This window comes from Cariama cristata, unplaced genomic scaffold (assembly GCF_000690535.1).
Source record: "Cariama cristata isolate BGI_N322 unplaced genomic scaffold, ASM69053v1 scaffold9398, whole genome shotgun sequence".
Lineage (NCBI taxonomy): Eukaryota > Metazoa > Chordata > Aves > Cariamiformes > Cariamidae > Cariama > Cariama cristata.
This window is the reverse complement of record NW_009630679.1, coordinates 72,039-94,262: the sequence shown is the minus strand read 5'-3', so window position 1 is coordinate 94,262 and position 22,224 is coordinate 72,039. Positions and strand designations below refer to the sequence as shown.

General features: G+C 36.5%; 1 protein-coding gene across 1 annotated transcript in view; it reads left to right on the top strand.

Annotated features, from left to right (window-relative positions):
• LOC104165883 (tolloid-like protein 1) overlaps positions 1-22,224 on the top strand; it is a 111,113-nt gene that overhangs the window by 34,427 nt on the left and 54,462 nt on the right. The window contains exons 3-7 of the mRNA XM_009705649.1: positions 4,046-4,126; positions 5,739-5,891; positions 7,915-8,032; positions 19,254-19,432; positions 21,261-21,366. Coding sequence (XP_009703951.1) covers positions 4,046-4,126; positions 5,739-5,891; positions 7,915-8,032; positions 19,254-19,432; positions 21,261-21,366 — 637 coding nt within the window. The remainder of the gene's footprint in view (positions 1-4,045; positions 4,127-5,738; positions 5,892-7,914; positions 8,033-19,253; positions 19,433-21,260; positions 21,367-22,224) is intronic.

Here is a 22,224-nt window from a genome sequence, read left to right as displayed (position 1 = left end):
AAAGCTAAAATTTTAATTTTATTCTGGCATTTCTGGTTCAAAATATCTTGTTGAACTGAAGAGCAGAAACTGGTAGGAACCGCAAGTCTGCTCTGCAGGTGGTCATGTGGGAAAAGAAATTGTACAAAGTTTTGCTTTCCTCGCTAAGAGTGCCTGATAGCAGAGCCCAAATACCCTAAGGAGAATGTATGTGAAATCCTGGAGGGTGGGACTGGGAGTCTTGGATTACAACCCCCTACTTCTACTCTTCTTTCAGTTCCATCCAGATCTGTACCCAGATCTAGAATCAACACAAGAACACATCATCCTTTCTAGAATTTGCGTTGTTTAAAAAGTAACTGTTTATCTGACATTTGAATACGTGTTTGTATTTTCTATTGTGAACAGATAGTGCATTAGTGCCAGAAGCTGCAATCTGATTAGCATACGCAGTTGGATATCAGACGGATAAAGAGATATTATTTATGTGTAAATATATGTGTGTGTGAGAGAGAAAACATGGTCCATGTCTAAATGGATGTCTATCTAACGTCTAAAAATATCTATGCTTTCAGGCTCTGATTTGTAAATTCATAATTAAGAATTTGTAAAGCTTCAGGTTATGGTATCAAAAAACCCCAAGTTACTTAGGAAAAGTGTGGCAAAAATGCTATTAGACAATGAATAAATGCATAACTGAAAATTATTTTCTATTAAGCATGTTCTATATGTTCTTGAACTGAGCTATTGCTAGCTTGATGATTCCTGACAGGTGGAAATAAAGGTTACTTTGAGGAATGATCAGAAAATAATTTTTCAGACCAAAGAAGCAATTTTCAATTTAACCTTTAAATATTGATATATTTAAAATATTTTTACTCTTCCTAGTTATGATGTCGTGATTAGGCTATTTTTGTAACAACTTAAAAAGTTATTTTATCTCCTTTTAAAGCTGCTTGTTTATTTAAGGCAGGAGCACCTTTGATCATTTCTAGATCAAGACTGGATTTTTAAATGTTAATAGAGTCAGTGGTTTCCCTGACCCCTTTCCCCCAAACAAATAGTTTTAATTGACTTTGAAGGTATTTTAGGCGCTAGTTTTGCTGACAAAATGTAGAGAGCAAGGTCGGTCATTTCCCCTTAAAGTGGATACAGTCAAGTGATTTCTTTGGCCTGCTGACTTTCCTTTTTTTCTTGCTTTTCTATTTTTTTCTTTTTAACTGCACAGTTGGGTTTTTTTTGTCAATTGCCACAGAAAGAATATACATTTCTAAGTTGTTTTAGAATAATATTTAATAGTCTGTTATTTTATTTTCTTGAGATTTGTGCATTATCTTTTCCTGCGGACAGTATCCTATTCAGGATACTGAGTCATCCTGTTAAGGATTACTAGTGCATTTGGATCAAATTTTCCTACCTTTATTGCACAAGGGAAATCAATGCAACTGCAGTGGTCAGTGGGACTAGCCTTTGGAGAGCAAACTCTGCTGAAGTTAATGATTTTGTAATGGCTCTCAGTGAACCCACAACATTCTTGTTTTTTCTAAAAACAGAGTTGGAGAACTCAATTTTACACTTTATATGTATAATTATTTTTCTAAATTTGCAGGATTTTGATGCGTTAATTAGGAGTTTAGCCTGTTTTTTGCAAACTGCACAGCCTAGTTTGCTTTTTTTCCCCCTCTAATTTCCAAAAGAATAAATTGCTAACAACTAACTAGTTGATTCTATGCAGCAACTGGAAAAGGTATGTGAAGTGTCTATAAAATAGAAAGTAAATTAATATTTTAGCTTAGTTACAGACACAATGACAATTCATTACAAGGTCGATTTCTGAGGACTTTCTGTAGTTGACCTTCACAAGCTAAAGGTGACGTCAGGTAGAAGGCTTAGATACTTGGGTGTAAACCATCAAGATGAAGTTGCAGAGTCACATTTTTCATTGCAACTACCAATTAAAAATCCTGAGGCTCACAGGCTCTGATTCATGTTATGTGACTACTCCTTTTGGGGAGGATTATCTGCCTGGATTTGCAGGGTCAGATACTTAATCTGTGAGCTTCTCAGAGTCAGGTGCTGGCATTTTATTTGTCATTTTGTCCAAACAGTACACATAATCATTGTAAACAGAAGCAACAATAAAGCTGATAAAATTGCTATGTATATATTATTATGAGTCCAAACTGCCCCAAATATCCTTGTTTTCCCGCCTGAAGTATGAGAAGATGCAGCAAATATGATTTTTTTTTTTTTAAAAAAAAACCTTGTTAGACTGTGGCTTGGCAAGGCTGTATATTATTCATATAAGACAGATTAGTTACGCGAGATACTTGTTCTTCCTCAGTTTTTCACTAAATGGAATACAGAGGCCATGTTAGCACAGAAATGGTAGTTTAATACTTTTTCTGGAAATATTTACTTACAGAAACTATTGTACTATAATGGATTTTTTGGTTTTTTTCTGTTATGTGTGTGACAGCTGATGCTTTTAAGGATTATTTTTTTTTAATATTTGTTTGGAATCTTTAGCTATATGCCTTTTTTAATAAGATGAATGCTAACATGAGAGACAATTACATTCATGATGATCAATACAAGGAATGGAATTGTTATAGTCTCTGTAGCATATATGTAACTTGTTGGAAAGGAATGTGTTGAACTATTACCTCATCTATGTAAAATGTTTTAAAAAATTTGGAAAATGTTTCTCAAGGGAGCCAGCAACTATGTGACAGTGTAATCCAAATAATTAGGCACATTGTTATTCACTGAGCAGCCACACAAACTCACTTGCCTTATATGGAATTGTCTCATCCGTAATATGAATTGAAGTTGCTGTTTAATAAATATGTTTTCCACATATATATTGAAAGTTTTTATGGGAAGTTGGGAAAGGCCTTTTTAGTGGTGGTTGGAGGTTTCAATGGTCCTTTTATTTTTACATTTTTACTTCTGTTCTAAATGTAGTTTGAAAACTCTTCTCCTATAAGAGAGATTGAATTTCTGAATACAACCTACTACAAACATCTGAAAATCACAAAATTTTCTGAACACTTCTGAATGATTTATTGACTAGTGCAGTATTATCATCACTCTTTCTTGTGGTTTACTGGTGTTTGCAAAGGCACTTGCAGCCACAAAAGGATTATATGTGAAGAGGGTATGTGACAGATGCATCAAATGCACACAGTAAAACTAGAAATGTGTTGCACTTCTGTAAATGACACGGTAAATGTTAAAATCAACTACTTAATAGCTTAGTTTTTCTTGCTCATTGATTACTGAAGTGACACACACACACACGTATATACGTGTTAAAACTAGAAATGTGTTGCACTTCTGTAAATGACATGGTAAATGTTAAAATCAACTACTTAATAGCTTAGTTTTTCTTGCTCATTGATTACTGAAGTGACACGTACACACGTACACACGTACACACGTATTTTTATATATATATGTGTCTGCGAGGTCTTGCTGCAATATACACTGGCATATTCAGAGCATTTAGAGTGCATTGACATCTATTTGCATGCTGACAAAGAAAACCAAATCTTTCATGGTTAAAATCAGCCATATTACTTTTGCATCAGTTTTGTTGTGGTTTTTTTTCCTGATGAAACTTTGGGTGTTTACTTTCCCTCTTTCGCCTCCCTTGAAATGAGAAGATTATGGCATGCATTCAGGAAATTTCTGTGAGAGTAAGGCTTTTAGCTGTCAATCAATATGGCTCTGAGGATGTCAAGGTCACCAGGAAGACAAAAAAGCTCCAAATAATAATTAGATGATGTAATTGTCATGACTTGTCTGAATAACAAAGACGTGATGGCTTACATTCTGGAATGCATAGGAAATTTTTCAGCTAAAAATGTGGTTTTATTTCATTGTCAAGAATACTTGAAGAATTTGTATACGGATCATTGAAGAATGTTAAGCTTCCTTTAAGATGCATTGCAGTTTTTATGGGGTATTTTCTAATCTCTCCAGGCTATATAGTTGCTATAGGTGTAAGATTCCGCATTTTTAACTTTTGTAAAATAATTTTTTTTTTCTTTTCCTTTTAAAGGTGGCTTTGGAGAGCATGGAATGTCAAAAAAACGAGGTGCCCTCTATCAGCTTATAGACAGGATAAGAAGATTTGGCTCTGGTATTTTCGCTGTTTAAATTAGCAGGTTGCCTGATGTGATAATGTATCATGAACGTTAATGATGATAATACTTTAACACTTTAAAGCCTTTCTGTATTACTGTTGGCATAAACAAAGGATAAAATAAATAGTACAAGAATAGTAATGAAGAGATTAGCTCTTTGTTGCATTTTCTTAGAAGACTCTTTCCAGCATCAAATCTGGAAGCTAAAATATGTAGTTTTAAATCTTGTATTTAAAATTCCTTAGCTTTTTCATATGGCTGTGTTTACTGTTATCAGTTCAACTGACATCAATACAATATCTTCTCTGTATAGGTAGGCTATGCTGCATAGCTGCTAATTTTATCTTTGGTGTTTTTTATTTTCTGAGTCCAGTTGGGGCATTCTGATGATTCATACTGTTTGAAGCATTTATGGCATGTTACACTGAACTCATTTTTATAGTAATCATACTCCTGTCAGTATGAACGCAGTTGAATTCAGCAGGCTGTATAAATGCAATCCTCATTAATACTGGTTGAGTTTAATCACCATATTTGATGCAAGGAGAAATCACTTTAATGTCATGAAACCTCAACCTCTAAATGTAAAATATGTGAAGCTCCAGTGTAATCACATCACATTATATCAAAATACATCGCTGCGTATCTTGTAAGATTAACCAGAGCACAGTAACTGCCTTTGCAGATGTGCTGTGGTATACAATCTGCATTCTTTATAAGAGAATTACAGTTTTAATATCGCATAACTATCTTTGTCCTGTTCTGTTGTCACAGGAAGTTTCAGCTGATTTGGGAAAGATTTGCCTGTAATGGCATGAATGGTGGTAATATCTCTGAAAATAGTAGACATTTTTTGATCCTGTAAAGAAATTCTAGCCATGAGTAATGCTTATCCATAGGGTTCTAAAAGCTCATTTTTTAAAATGTATATTTGCATCCTGAAGTGTTGTAAGGTTCCTATCAAAATGAAAGTCACATTTTAATCTGAAAGTGTATCTACTGGTAATAGCTACAGGTAATGGAGATCAGAGGGAGAAATGACCCTCTCTGACTTTTTCCATGTGTATGCAACTTTGCAAATAATTCATCTATTTTGTCTTTGTAATTCCTAATAATAAAAACCAATCTAATACTTTAAGGACTTCTCTCTGTCCAGTGCTTTAAGCATGGTCATGCACTTGCTTTTTCCAGATCTTGCAATAAAAATGAAAGGGACAGTGAATACCTTGATTACTTTGGGTCTGTCCAAAGTATTTCCTTCTTTGCTGGAAAAATCCAAATTTATTTTTTTTTAAAAAGTATATATATACAGGGACCGTGATATTATTGTATTATTAAATGAGAAAATTTAGATGAAGTTATGCAGTGTACCTTCAAGTTGATAAATATAGGTGCATATTGTTACTGTAGATATGTTTGAAAAATGAAAATTTAGACTCTTCATTTTAAGCATTTCTCAGAAAACTAAGTAATGATAGACTGTTGCATAACAGCAATGTCCTACTTCTAAAGGGCATAAAGAAATAATCTGACTTTGACCTGCTGGAAAATAATTGTTCTCTTTTTTTGTGTGTGTGATCTCATTCAGTGTTTTAATTATCATTACAGGCTTTGAGCAAAATAATACATCTAAAGGAAGAACTACTGTAAAATTCTCAGGGAAAAATGAGAAAAACCGATTTCCCAGAGCTGCTACATCACGAACAGAAAGAATATGGCCAGGGGGTGTCATTCCATATGTAATAGGTGGAAATTTCACTGGTAAGCTTTGTGCTTTGAATGGGGAGAAGGAATATGAATTTTTTTAATTGCTGCCTTTTTTTTTTTTAAAGTCAAGTCATACTATGGAATTCAATAGAAGGGTCTCTGTTGGATCAGGCCTGAAGTACATCTGTTCTGAGAAAATTAGTCATACTTCAAAAAATTGTTCCCAAAGGCAAGCTATGTAATAAAAATTTATAACTATGTTTTAGAAGGGGAAGGCTCTTTTTCTTTGCCTACTATTTCTTGTGGAGTGTTTGTTTTCAAGAGCCTAAGTATCAGAATGTCATGAAATCTGTTTTTTAAAAAATGCAGGATATTTAGCACAAAAAATATAAGTAATTTAACTGATGTGACATGTACTCTGCTAAACTGATTTCACTCATAAACTGACTCAAATGTGTGTTTCTCAGTTTGGTTTTCAGGTGGGTACACACAGACATTGTATAGGACAAGAAGAAGCATTGACTTCAAAACATATAGAATTCTTAGCAGAAATCTGTAGAAAAATTTAAAACATTTGTTATCCCTGAAAAATGTAAATTAATCAATATGCATGTGGATGTAAAAGGTAACTTAAAACAAAAAAGGAGGGAGACTAGCAAAGATGAATGGGAAAAGATATGTAATAACATCTTATTTATTGTGCACAGTAATACAGGGAACCAAAAGAAACATGCAAATGCTCACACATTGTACACATATGTATATGGAGAAATCAGTCATTCCTTTCAAACTGACAGCTACAGTCAAACTTTTAGTTTGGGTATTTACATAGTACTATACCAAATGTGACCTTTGCTTTAGTATTACCATCTTCTGAAATAATGGTAGTAAATTAAATGAAAGCGTATCATGTTAAACATTTCACCTTTTTCATAACGAAAGGTAAATTCTAAAGCTTGGCAAACATTGCTTAAAGATAAAAGAAAAGGGTACGAAGGGGTGAAATAACCTTTAATTTTTAGGATAAGACGTGATTTGAAATTTCTGTTTTCATGAACTTTGAAGGTTTACTGTCTTTAAGTTTAAAAAGTTTGTTTTGTTTTGTTTTTTTTTTTTAATTATCCTGTGCTGTAACATGCATCTTTACGAAAACTGTAAGGTGGATGCATTTCTGCTAGTAAATTCATGCCAACTAGTACTGTTCTTTGCAGGTTTCCAGCTCAGAAGCAATACAGCTATATTCTCAGATGCTACCTCTAAGTTAATAAGCCTTGTCTTTTGTCAGGCAATGAAATTACATTGCTATGCTATCTGAAGTACTGTATACTACCTGGCTTTGTGTTCTGTGGTGAGAACTGGCCTGGCTGCTTCTGCATCTAGAATATAGTTCTGTTTGTTTCTGAGAATGTTTCTGATTTTTAAAACAAATATCTAGGTGTGCTTAGTCTTGTACCAAATTAAGAATTTCCCCCTTTTGGTGGATTATTTGATTTCTGAAAGATTTTGTTGAAAGAAGTGGAGACTGGTCCCTGTTCAAGACAGCATTATTAAAATGGAATGCATTGACTGGTATGCCTGTTTACATGATTTAGGTTAAATTGGTCTGCAGATTGGAAGACTGTAGGATTTTATTTTTTTTCTGTCTGGCTAGACAGCTGGGATCCAGGGTTCCTCAATTTTATTCCCATCTCCCCAGTGCGGATAATTTCTACTTGATAATTTCATCTGGGAAATTGCTTAGCAAATATTATGCTAATGCAGGCACATAAGCAACATTATGTTTTTTTCTGCTGTCTTCCTCTGGTATAACATAGCTGTGCTTTTTATTGCAGATTTTATGTTGGCTAGAGTGCGTCAGGCAGTAAGGGTCCCCTTGCAGGCAGATATGTTATATTGAACTGGCGGTCTGAGTATCCCTTTAGTTGGAGTCTGGCAGTACATGGGACTGCCGCGACACAGGACTTCATGATCCAGTGACTCCTTCCAGGCCTATATTCCTAGTATTGAAATCTGAGTTTGAGGAACAAGACACAGTTAGAAAAGCTTCTTATTTCATCTCCTACAATTATTCTTCCAGGCACCCAGCGCGCCATGTTCAAACAGGCTATGCGGCACTGGGAAAAGTACACGTGCGTTACGTTTATTGAACGAAGCGATGAAGAAAGTTATATTGTATTTACATACAGACCATGTGGGTAAGTGTGTGTGTATATGGTAGCAGATACTTGCGCTTTCCTTGTTTGGCCATGTTTGTCAGCTTTGCAGTTATAAGTGAATGTATACTTCCCAGGGAAATGGATAGATGGTTACTGCAGTCAAATGATACATGTGTTCTACTTCGCTTTATGTTCATTGAAAGCAGTATATATAGTAACTTTTTGAAGTTATACTTCTGTCTATTTCTAGATAAAATTATCTTGCTAATTATACATAGATATGAGACTTCTGTATTTGGCTTTTTGTCATGCTTTTAATATTCATATGTATTGTTCTAAAGGTATTTCAGGCTTATCCTTTGTTTATTCTTAGCTTTCTCCATTTCCCAAGTTTACTGCTGAATTATGTATGGACATCTACCCCATATTCCTTTTCCAGCTTAATTGTTGTTAATTGTAATTTTAGCTCTTCTATTGTTAGACTGTGCTTGCCCAGATTTGTTTAACCACCGAGTTCACGACCATTTTGCAAATTCCTTCTTTCCAGGTCACGGATGTGTAAAAGGGAGCAAAACAGGTTTTATTACTCATTGGTGCAGCTTTCCATTAATCGCCATGTTCCGTCTTCAGATATTTCTGCTAACAAATGCCTTGATCAGCAATGTTTGTTATTTATTCCACTCAGAATTCTTAATTTTATATAGCAGTCAGTGAACATCCTGAGTGCACAATAGTAGTTTTCCAAGAAGAGTGCTCAGTGCCTGTGGAAATACTGTACTTCTGGTAGTCACCTTCTCTTTGGGTTGTAGGCTCCACAGTGAACAGCTCTCTGTCTTGCTGACTTCCTGATCAATGAACACTTTGCATGCCTACTTGTGGATTTTTATGGGATAGGCTTGTGAAAAGAAGTTCTGGGACTCCTTGCGTTGTAGGTATTATGCCGAATCTACTTAACTATAGCCCATAAAAATACATGTAGGCTTATCTGTTTAAGTTACCCCTGACATTCTTCTGAAGGCATAGGACAACGTAATAAAACCCACTCCTAGGCCCTTTTAAGAAAAGCATCACCTTTGCCTTGGAAATTCTCTGAGCCACAGATCCTTGTGATCTGGGAGTTTATTCTACAGGAACACCAGTGAGCTTGCCCATCACCTTCTTGTGTTCCCGTAGGTCTGCTGTGAGGCCCCTGTTAGAAACACTACCAAATGAAATGGACTTTTGTTCTGACCCAGCATGGCTATTATTTCAGTTAATGATGCAACCTGTAAGATAGGATTCAGGGATACTGATGTACAGCTGGAAGAGAAATGGGAAGTAGAGAATAATCACAATGGTTCCCTTGCACTCATGGAGGTAAAAAGCAATGTGAATTTAAACAGAAGAGTGTGGAAGGTAAGTGGTCTCGGGCGCTTTAGAAAGAGAAGTAGGGGAATATCTACAGAGATCTTGGTTTCGTGAAAAGTAAATTCTGCAACTTCAAAGTGCCCAAAGCTAAACAACAGAAAATCTCTCCAGCCAAAGCACTGATCCTTAGGCTGGTTGATGCTTCATGAAATCAAGTCGCTTTAGGGTTGAAGGCTGGATTACAACCAATTCAAACCAGAAGGTTGGAATACACTCAATATCTACCTTCAAAGTCACCATTATCCTTTACAGTTAATGTCGTTTTATTGGTGGGTACTTTATAAATAAATTACAAAGACTGTAACAAGTTTAAAATGAAAGCAAGGAAGAGTGTGGCTATGAACCAGTGATGAAAAAACCAGGCTAGACAGAAGGGGCAGTTGAATGACTTTTTTTGGGGTTCTGACTCCATAAGCCATTTCAGGAAGAGCCAGATAAATAAGAACGTATCTTCCCTGGGTGAATAGGAACCACTGTGCTCTAACCATCGGCACAGAGTGCTGATGCAGGATTTTCCATGGAAAGAGCCCAGACAAAAGTGAGACCAAACCATCTGCAAACACTTTCTGCTACATGGCCAGTTGCATTGAAAATAATCTCAGTTCTTTCCCATAGCACCCTGCTGTGTTGGTTTGTTAGCATATTGTGCCATTATTGTTTGCAGTACCATGGCAGTTAACATTCACAGATGAGGGAGACTTTATTGTACTTAGCACTGTTCAAATTAAAAACTAAATGATAAACTCTGCCCCAAAGAGCACACAGAAAAAACATAAGACATTTAATGAAACAGAAAGTGGATGTAGTCATATACATGGAAATTCAGGTGGCAATATCTACAAAGGTCTCAGATCACAGCATTAGCACACTGGCAAGTGAAGTGTTCTTGAGCCTTTGTAAACATTAAGGATATTCTGAAGGAGTGTAATGCACTACTTCTTGCAGCAGTTCATGGGAATATCATCCCAGAAGGGCAGTGATGAAAAAAGCATATTTGAAATATAGCAGCTGGTTATCAGAGATACATGACCTTCCTAAAGTTGAGAGTTTGTATATCAGCAATGAACGAGAGATAAGTTTTGATTATCGTAGGCCTATGGGACTGCAAGGGATCTCAGAAAGATATCTAGTGTATTCTTAAGACAGAAACAGCTATACCTAAGTTATTCCTGATACATGCTTGTCTCACTTGTTTCTAAAATCCTGCAAAAATGAATACTTCACAGCCTGCTAGGAAATGCATTGCTTCAGTACCCTTATTATAAGGAATGTAGGGAGTTAGGGGCAGTATTTTTGGTCATAGCTAAACCAGATATTTCTCGCTGCAATTAAAGTACATTGACTTTTTTCCTGTTCAACATGACCATAGAAAATACATTGTTCCTCTTTCTTTTTTGAAGGAATCTATTACGTACTTTGAAACTGTTATGTCGACCCTCAGTTCTGTTTTCTTTTAGGCTAAAAAATGCCTAATTCATTTAATCTTTTCTAGTAAGTTGTGTTTTCTAGGCCTTTGATCACATTGCTATTCTCTTTGAAATTCTTTTCAACTAGTCCACATCTTTCTTGAAATTGAGGACCCAAAACTAGGGCGTTTTTGTCCAGGTGAATCATTACTTCTGAGCCAGAGCTAGAGCTAATTCATATATCTTGTAGTCTCTGCTTCCACTTCGGTACCTAAGTATGATGCCTCCCTCTTTCTTAATAGCTGCCACGTTCGACTTGTGGTCTGTTAGGATGTGACTTTGAATAAAAGCCAGAGTTCTTTCCACAGCACTGATAACTCTGTCACTGGTTCCAGCATGTGCCATGTTTTGCACACCTCAGGACACCAAATAATTCTATATTTTGCTTTCAGGTCTCTTCTCTAATCTGTATCGATTCCAGGCTTCTCTTCATTGTATTTAGCAATCTTTTCTCAGATTGCAAGTTTAAAGAGCGTCATCTTTATTTTCACTTCATATAATATTCCAACAGCTTTATACCCCCCTTTATATCAGGGTTCTCTAGTTTGCTTATGGGCAGCTTGTGTGGAAACATGTGAAAAGCTTTACGGCTGGATTCCTCCTTCCCATCAGAATAATTTCATCTGTTGCAGTTTTAAACTATAATTATTTGTAATCATGTCTTGTTTATTTAACCTGATTTTGAGAACAGTTAATTATTGAAATATTGTTTCTTCGTACAGCTGAAGCACTTAGTAGTTTGAAATTTTGTAATTACTGATAGTCATTTGTACCCATTAGCTGCAGATGTGAGAATAAGAATATAGTACTAAGATACTAGTGTTTATGATTCTTCTACCAAAGCAGTGTACATTGGCATTTATTTATTACAGCAAATATTTATGCAGGTAGTTGATTAGGGCAAGTAAAACTCTAATCTGTAAATAGGTTCAAAACACTCTCTGTCCTTGTGTTTCTTACTATCAGATAGGAAGTACCTGAAGACACAATCAGCATACTGCTCTGTATGCAAAGCCAAAAAAGGGATCAGCAGACTGGGATGGCCTCTAATCACATGCTCTCAATAAATACTACTGAGTACAAGATCGAGCTTCTTTTTATATAGTAAGACAAAAAAAGAACAATTAAGTCATATTGTTCTGGCATCTCAGCATGTCTTTGATCTGACTTCGTGGCAATTTTTCTTCTCCGCTAAAAGACTTAAGTACTTTTTACGACAAACTTCAGATGACTTATTACAATCACTACTGTATCCTCTTGTATGAGTATTTGACAAAGTTGTCTGAGATATAGGAAAATCGAATCTCTTTCATGTGCTCCCCCAAACATTGTAGACTAAACAGCTTCTGAATGTTTTAATGTTTTTTGAACTTGCTGGTATATTAAATAGACATTCCAGGCAAGCTCTTAAAGTTGGTGAAACAGGTGAATTCACTGCCTGGGGTACACTTTTGCAGCATTCTTTAGCTTTAAGAAGGATTACATGTTATAAAATGTGCTCAATCACTTTTACGGAATGAGAAGACATTCAGAGTTGTGCTAAATAATCCGTGGCATTAGGGCTGACTCATGCTCTCAGACAGCAATTAATTCTAGCAGCTGGCAATCTTCCTGCCCACAGCATTTGACACAGCTTCTCTGCTGGTTGTGGTATGGCCCGCAGAATGGGTGTGACCAAGCTATAGGTGACCAGTTGCCGTAGTCTAAAACACAGTGCATTAACACAAGCTGAATGAAGTGATTTATATTAATACACTGGGATAGGCAGCTGTTAACTGAGGCGTGGACTCAGTTGGCTGTTCTTTATAATATTGGCGTAGTCATCTACGTTGAGCAGGTGGAGAAGCAGTAGCCACTTCTGCCATCACAACAGATCCTTTTAGGGCAGTGAATCAGATCATTTAGTAACTATGATTGTATTGATCCCTGAGAATAAGTAAATTCATCAAGCCAAGTTGGAGCCGATATCTCCTTTATACAGAATGAGTTATACTTGTGACTGAAAGAGATGTTTATTCACCAAGAAAAGACCTCTGCTTCTTCAGTGAGATTTTTGTTCACGAATTTTGTGAACTTCTTTCTCTTGGTGTGTGTAACATGTAGGTGATCTTGCAGTAGTAGTCCTAGTATGCTTATGAAGTCCTGCAGTTTTTCATCCACAACTCCATACAGTCAGTGCCATGGCAAGCTGATGTTGTGGTCTGTGAGAATTTTTATGTTATCGCATTCTGAAGAGTGCAGCTTTTAAAAGAAGTGCAACATTGGCCCTACCTGATTCTCTCTTCCTTCATATTAATTTAAGAGCATTTTTTACAGTAGTTGTGAAATAGTATTACTTAGGAGAATGAGTGTATTGTTCCAGTCATTTCACTTTCTCTTTGTCATTTGTTTCTCTGCTCACCATCATTGATCAGCTAGACTGATTAAATGGAATTAGAGATTCATAAATAGTTACTGTCTCCAACTGCTGTCTGGTGCAATAAAGATTAAAGAGATGAGGAGCTTTAAAAGCTGCCAGTTGACTCAATTTAAGGGGCATGACGAGTGCTCGAGCAGCACAGAGAGGTCTTGGTCTTTTGCCAAACACACCTGGGGTCAAAACCATGGTAATGCAAATTAATTTATTTCCTAGATTGATTTGTTTATTTTAGTTTTCCTTACCCTTTGACTTAGTGCAATTGTTGAAGTGATCAGAATCTTGTAGCTTAATTGGATGAATCTGGTGTGCTTGACGTGACACTCAACCTAGCAAATCCTAGTGACCCCTCTGTGAGCATGCGCTGCTGCTGCTATTTTAGACTTGGTGTTAGTTCTAATTTTCTTTGGGGTGTAAAGAAGTACTCAAATTCATTTATAATTTCTGAGAAGTACTTGAAATCTGTTAAACAACAAGTGTAAGGGAATTACCATACTCATCTGGTGGCTTGTTTTTAGGAGCAGGCCAGCATTAAAAAAAATAATTCCCAGTGCGTTGGATTTTAGGTATTCAGTGTTAGACAACCTGGAGGAGTACTATGTAAAAGACTGAAGTTAATTTTTTTTCTTCTGAAAAGAAAACACCTTTCAAATGTGTCAGATGAGGTACCCAAAGTCACTGCACACATTTGATAATGCCTAACTTTTCTTTTGTTATGACTAAAATGGTAAAATGTCAATTTATTTTTGCAAGCACCTAACAATTTGTCTGATTTATGAAATACCACTAAAAGCTTTCAGAGGTTGTCTTAAGCACGTCTGTTTTTGAGAAACAATCAACTCTTTGGTATTGTTAATTGTATTTGGTAAACTGGTTAATTAGGTATTTATTTACCATATTTTCTTATTAAAAAAAAATTGCCTTAATAACTTAATGTGTTATACTAGCCATTTTGATGTTCTGCTATTACTGCACAGCTATTGCCTGAACTTTACCAAGATATAGTGCACAACCTTAAAAGGTTAAACCCTCTTTTGGTCCAAATGAAGTAAAAAGGACAGTAGTTAAATTCTTGCTTTATTCTTTTGCCCTTGTGAATACTGTCAATAAAAGCAGAGCTGGAGGTATCCTAGAGGGTACTATTTGGATAATTAATTATTTTTTCACTTTTTCCCTTTTCTCTATTTGTCTCTGAAGTATCACTGTGCAAAAAAAAATATATTGAAAAATCTCTGGAAATTTTTAAGCCACCAAATTTATCTTTGGTATTTGAAATGTGTAGCGTACATGAAGTCAATAACATAAGCATGTTAAAACTATTGAAATTGTATTAAATATTCTACAACCTACAGTCTTAACCTATTGATTTGCTTTAAGCTATAAATAATGATTGATGTACTTTAGTTTTGCATTGCAATTTTTCTGTATAGAGTTTCCACACAGCGGTAAACATGAAGACTCAGCAGAAGTGTTTAAACTGTTTTAAACTAAAGGATTTGTTTTGCCTTTTCATAATTATGCATGGTTGTCCAAACTTTATTCTCATCAATCTCTTGCACTGCCTTCATGTGTTGTATTCAGGTCATAAACGTTTTGAATTACAAATTAAATTTCAGGATTTAAATGAATGTGTTTAAATGTGTTGGGTCTCCAAAGTCTATTTTGCAGGATTACAGATGAATGGAAAACTAGACAGGTTAAAATTGGTTATGTGGTTGGGCTTGGAGGGTTGTGGTTAATGGCTTGGACTCAGACTGTGACTGAAAGTGTTGTATCGTAGGGGCCTATCCTAGGACCTCTCCTTTTAAACATCTTTATCAATGACCCACAAAGAGGTGATGGCGCATGCTTTCATGAAGTTTGCAGATTACCCCAAGTTGTAGGGGACCAGATGATAGGCTCGGTGGTAGAGCTGACACCCAGCGGGACTCAGGCAGGCTGGAGGAACTGACCAACAGGAACCTCTGAAGTTCAACAAGGGCAAATGCAAAGGCCTGCACCTGCAAAGGAAGAGCAAGATAGACCAGGCATTGCCAGGTTGGGGAACAGCTCTGTGGAGAAGACCATGAGGCAGTGAGCTGGGCAGAAGCTGGCCATGGACCCTGGAACAAAGGCAGCTAGCAGTGCCCAGGGCTGCGTGAACAGAAGCGCAGCTGGTGTCTCAAGGGAAGGGAAGGGGTCATCCCTCTACTCATCACTTGCTAGATTACAGATAGACACTATATCCAGATGTGGGCTCCTGATACAAGAAAGGTGTTAATAACCTGGAAGGACTCAAGCAGAGGGCTGCCAAGATACTGGGATTCTTACAGGGTGGGCAACAAGATGAGGGAGTCAGGCTCTTCACAGTGGTGCTTGGTGGGAGAACACAAGGGCAACAGTCATAAGCTGAAGAACGAGAGAATCAGACTGGACATAAGAAATACAATTTTCACAGCGTGGACAGCCAAGCATTGGAGCAGGTTGTTCAGAGGGGCTGTGCTGTCTCCATCCTTGGAGGTTTTCAAGATTCGACTAGATAAAGATGTGAGCAACCCTAGTCTGACTTTGTATCTGACCCTGCTTTGAGCAGAAAGTTGGACTGGAGACTTCCAGAGGTCCCTTCCAGCCCAAATTATGCAAGAATCAGTGGAATTTTCTTTCATATTTAGTAGTCTTTAATGTGAATTTTCACAAATTACATTCATTTTATCGTTTTCTATTCTTAAAACAACCATCACACATTGTCAGCGCATTTTATCTCTTTGCACAAGTTAAGGTCAGTATAGCATAATTACCATAATGATGTACATGACCTTAACATAGGTAGGAAGCCCTAACTCCTTAAGTTCACCTAATGTGGAAATGGTGACATGCTTTCACAGAATGTGGATTACTTCATCTGATTGATTCTTGTGGTTTTTACCATGGCTTGCTGTAGACTGCCAAGTCAAATGCCACATCTTAGTCCTTACTCCAAAGTGCCAAAGATAAGGAACAATGTTTTCTAAAAGATTTGAAGTCTGGGACCTGGGAACTGTGTTTGGCAATTTTTTTTGGTGTACATAATGCAACTGTCTATGGCAGTGAGTTGAGAATTCTATACTGAGGTCAGAAGGTCTTTAATGGCTTTTTCAATGAATGAACTTTTCTGAGAATGAAGAGTTACTGCAAATTCTACTACCTTTGGCTCAGAGTACAAAGTATGTACTCCAGCATTCCCTCTCTAATTGTATGAGACAGTAAATAACACTGTGTAGGAGGTTTTAAAAAAAATCAAACAGCAAAACATCAAAAAACCCAAAACTTTCTTAAGGATCCAAACACTTTTCTCCCCAGGGTGAGAATGAGTGAATAAGAGAGTGTATGAACTATGGTAATTTCCTTATTGCACAATAGCAACATATCCAAGTACTTGAATGACTAGTGAAAGATAAAAACTTGGATAAAAATGATATTGAAAATATCTGTAGTGCTTTAATTGTGTTTACATATTGACCTGTAACCATAATATTTATTCTGCAAACATGCAGTTTGAAAAATACGTTAAGCAAAACCATGTCAGCGTGTCAGGTGCAAAGGTGAAATCCACTGTGGAATTGTGAGATAAAATGGTGTCACTGCTCTAAATTTTTATTTTAATCTTTTTTCTGCTATATGTTGTTCCTTTTTATCACCTACGCTGTATTTTTAGGGCACATCTTAATGTAGTTTTTTCCACTACTATTGTTTATATCAAGGTTAATAATAATATTTCTATACCCTAAATATTGTAAATAGTATTTTTGTGTTAATACAGTTTATATAGAGTGAGGGAAATACATGGAGCAATTCACAGGTGTTCTTTATTTTCTTTTACTGTGGTATGGAACAGTAGCACGTAAACCTGCAACATTGGCCATGGCACAGAATTATAGCAGTGAGTCTAAATTGTCATTGTTTTTATTTACCTGCCTTGAAGAGAGCTATCAAGGGAAGAAACCTTAAGAAATTAATTAAACGTGGTTTTGCACAACTCTAGCTGAAGCATTGAGCCTAATTCAGTGCTTTGACCTAAAAAGGTGATTCATACCTGTCCTTGGAACTATCGAAAGCAGGAAGAAGAGTTAACTTATTCTGAGGCTAGGTGTGCTTGAGAAGCAGTTGAGATAGCAGGGAATGATTGTAATGTGCACAATAATTTTTCCCAACGGTATTTTCCAGATAGTAACAAAATTTTTGATACGACCCTCGCAGACTGTTGTAATAATATTTTCCTCTATAAAGTAACTTGTGTGGCCTTTATAATTTTAAGATATTACTATCTTTTTTTGGTATATCTATTCTTGATTTTAACCACTAGTGCAAACTCAGTGTATGCTAACAGGTATTGTGAGATAAAATGCCATGGATGTACTTATCTAATATTCCTATTTTAAGTATTAGACACTAACAAAAATCAATGAAGGAGACCAACCAAGACTGACTGGCCAGCCAGCGAACCAAGGTGAAAAGTCTCTTTGCCACCACAAAACCTGAATAGGAGAAACAAACAAATATTGTCCAAAGAAGTTAGTCTGTTCTCGATATTGCTTCCATAGCTGCTCTTCCTTTATTGCCTACAGAGGCCAATGAAGGATAGGACCATTCTCCACACTAGCATTGACCTCCTCAAGGACCAAATATATTCTGCTATGTAAATGTTGCATCAGAAAACATGCAGTTTTGTTTGTTGTTTTTTTTTAAAAAAAGGGGGAGGAGGGAGAGGGTGGAGGTGATCGGCTCAGTACAATTCCATTCTACCTGACAGACTGCAGAATTTACAGAGCAGATATGAGAATTCAGGCTTTTATTAGGGAATATAAGGCTGGCTGGAAATATTTAAGATCTTCAGAGGCGACAGAGAATCAGTTTGAAATGTGAAACTGTCTTCTATTTTGGTAGGATTGGCTTTACTCTCTTTCCTTTCCTTTTGCTAGCACAGTCAGCAGACTTTTTTTTCCTAACCAAAAAGCAGCCATGTCAGATAAATGCTGACAGTATGAATACTGAAAAGGGCATCTCTGTTCCGTAAGTTTACATTGGAATCATGGAAGTGCGGTGGAACGGCAATGAAACATGAGAGCAGTTGCGAAGAGGGTTTTTTGGGTTGTTTGTGTTGTGTTTTTTTTGTTGTGAAAATATGACTTTCTGGGACTAAGGTTCCTACTACAAGAAAACAACAGTGGGAGAAAGAAGTGATTCACACATATCCAGAGTGTTCAACCTCCTAATATACTGTTGTTGCAAATAACATTGTATATCACCTGTAGCCAGAGAAACAAACAATGAGGAGGGATTTCGCAGTGGCGTCACAGGATTCTGCATCTCATTCAGGATATCTTCCTTCTGTGTTTCTAACTGCATGTTGAGTGAATCTTTTAAAGGACTACTATTTCTCTTGCATAATTTCTGCACCCTTTATAGATTGAACTAGTTAAGTAAGGTGACTTTTCAGATCAAAATAAAGCAAACTTATTGGAATTGAGTGACCAAGAGTTTGGTGAGTGCTGTCAAGACACTCAGAAGTAGTATGGCACAGAAGAAACCTTGCCTTTACTTATTCTTCTTCCCTCTGCATGCCTCTTGAGTGTGCATGGGGAATAAAGCAGTAATATGCAGGATGAGGCATTACTTCCAGTCAACTTTATTTTTATTGATTCTTTGGGTGAAAAGAAGTTCCTGTGTCATTCTGAGATACAAAACCACAAATGATAATTCTGTTGATCATAGCTAGCATCTTTTAAGAAGACCTTGGGGAAAAAAACCCCACATTCATGTATCTTTTATTAGGTATTCTGAATAGTAAGTTGTTCTTGCACTAGATCTAGAGTTTGTGAGACTGCAGAAATTGCATAATGCATTGTTCTCATTTTTTTTGATATAATATTTTCTCATATTTTAACTGAATTTCCTATATGGTTTGTAGAGATAGACATGAAAACATTCATCTGTGTTTGTGTTTTTATTACAGGTGCTGTTCTTATGTGGGTCGAAGGGGAAATGGTCCTCAAGCTATATCTATTGGCAAGAACTGTGATAAATTTGGTATAGTTGTCCATGAGTTGGGTCATGTGATAGGTTTTTGGCACGAACATACACGACCAGACCGTGATGACCATGTCACCATCATTAGAGAAAACATCCAGCCTGGTGAGATATTCTGATAAGTATTTTGGGGAAAAAAAAAAGTCTGTTCATTTTTGGTGTTCAACTCTTTTAAAGCTGAACACTGAATAGTAGAAATTAACTGAATAGCAGAAATGAGTGTTTATGCCCCCTATTCCTCTTAGCTAGACTGATCTCAAGCTGATTCACAAATGAAATACTGCAACTAAAATATAATCTTTTCTAAAGATCTGGCCAAGTAGCAAACCATTAAATAGTATTGACTAGAAGGAGAGAAATAGTAATCATGCTCAAAAACTTTGAAGGAAACCATTGCTCTTAAAACCCAGTTTTAAAGTCATGTTTCTGTTCTTGAGAAAGGGCTTTTTTTTTTTTTTTTTTCAGTCTTTACCTAGTGATAAGTAAAAACATGTCAATATCTTTTTAGCTGCCCAAGAGGTTTAGACCTGGAAGGTAATCCAGGTGACAAAGATGGGTATGAATGAATCTGTGACAAAGATGGATGCTGTTCCCATGGTTTCCATGTTACTTGTTCCCTACAGAGCTTACAGCTTTAGCCAGCGGCCTTGATGTTGTTGAGACAAAGCATCTGAGGAACCTGAGAACTTTAAACTGTGACTATCATCTCTTTGCCAGTCTAGCTGTTGTGTCCACACTTGTGTCATGCTGGCAAGATGGGAGGGAGCTAGGCGTGTTTCATTTGCAATGTTCATCAATCTGCATGGTCTTTGTGAAACCCTGATTTTGACTTACGGGAATTCTCTGCTCAAGAAGACGTGAAATCAGAAATTGTCCAATGATAGCTTGGAGTATTTGTCTGTTTCTATGGAAAAATGTTTTAAAACAAAGTAGATCTGAGATGCAATAAATCTTTGCCACCTCAGCTAAGACTTGGAAGATGACTGGTGGCTGATACATGCTCTCACAAGTCTCTGAAGTCCTGAAAGGGCACATGCATCCGAGCATTCCTTCTGTTCTGTGTCGTTGACGTGTATAGATGCCATAAGTGCTACTCTTCTGTGCTTTTTCTGCAATGGTGAAAATCAGCTGGAGTGCCATCCTCAGCCTCCTGCTCTCTCCTTTCAGTTGTCTCTCTAGTTTCTGGCCAAAACCACTTCATGTGGTGTGGTGTGAGCTTGAGGATCACTAAATGGGATTAGGAAGTCATGACCACCAAGACTTGTGGGTTTTGTTACATTATGCAAATTGTGTTGGTTAATAATGTTAATGCCACTGCAGTTTTTTCGAAAGACATCAATGGGAATATGAATTGTAGTAAGGGATGCTTTGTATCTCTTAATACACTGATTAGGACAAAGAACTTCTGGTCTGGAGTTATGAACTAAGTGTAATTCTTTTGTTCCTCTTCTATTTTCGTTAAGTTGCTACAACTGGCTCTTTAAAATGTGACTTTGAAGTGTTTGTATTACATGGGAAGTCAGAGAGTAGCCTTTGCTGAAGCACAGTCTTTTCAGTATCCAGTCTAATGAATCTATGATGAGGAGGGTTCTGCCAGGGTCTTTGCTCTCAAAATGATTTCTTTCTGGAATTAAGAACCAAACCAGCAAATTTTATCGATTCTACATGACGCACAACATGATGTGTGGGGCCCTTATGTGGGCTAGGTGAATAAGAACAGTCTTTCTAAATACCGAATATAGGAATTTGATGCGTTTCAGAAGACATGTCTGCCCTCTTGGTTAATAAAAATCACACAACTACTCCCAAATGGCTAAGATTTATGAATGTCAGTGATTGATTAGCTTAGGATCTTTGTTGTTTTTCTTTTCCTGTTTGGTTTTTATCTTCACAAAAAAAGATATTAAAGAAACTAATTATCAATCATTTGTAGGTCAGGAATACAACTTCTTGAAGATGGAGCCTGGAGAGGTGAACTCCCTTGGGGAACCATACGACTTTGACAGCATTATGCACTATGCCAGGAACACCTTCTCAAGGTTGGAGTCTCAGGTTATACCTTTTGACTTTTGATTCTATTCCTTTCTGTGAATGCTAAGAATTATGCTTTTTTTAAGCATTCTGAAATCACTTAAAATATCCCTTGTGATATAGTATTGTTACAGCAGTCAAAGCACAGATTGTTTATTTTAAGTCAGAATAATTTAGTTATATTTTTAAACACATTTTGTTTCTGTTCAGTTTCAAAGCAGCCTTTTGATCTTGTTTCAGTTCTTTAGATTTTAAGACAAGATAATCTGGAAACATCATTTCATGTAACACTCATTTTCTTTTTGCCTCCACAAAAATTTGAATTTATAACAGAGGTTGCAACCTCGTCTCTATTGTTTGTACAGATTGTATTGTCATCAAAACCATATAATAAAAGAGTTCTGCTGGTTTTGGTCTGACCTGTTGCAGGCTGATCCATTCCCAACTCCATAGTAACTCGTGGGGCTTGCTCTGAACCCCTGCATGGTTGTGGGGAGCTGTACAACAAGCTCTTTTCATAGGCTAGCCCTACTCTGGACAATAAGTGAAGGAGTCTTCTTTCACCTGGTCTCCTGTTATATTTTATACCAAGCTAATTACTTTCTAAAAGTAATGTAAATTAAAAGAAACCTAAAAAAAAAAAAAGCCGCTTTGAAAAGTTATGTACTTGGCTTTTTCTTTGTCCAATTCCTGCATTTTAAGGCAAAAATACTAGACAGTCTGAGACTCTGAAATAAACTGAAGACCACCAGAAACTTCACCAGCTTTTGCAAATTTCTTAAGCTTGTTGTCCTCAATATAAATGATACTATTAAAAAAAAAAATCCTACCAAAGGGTGTATTCAGCATACACATAATTCACCCTT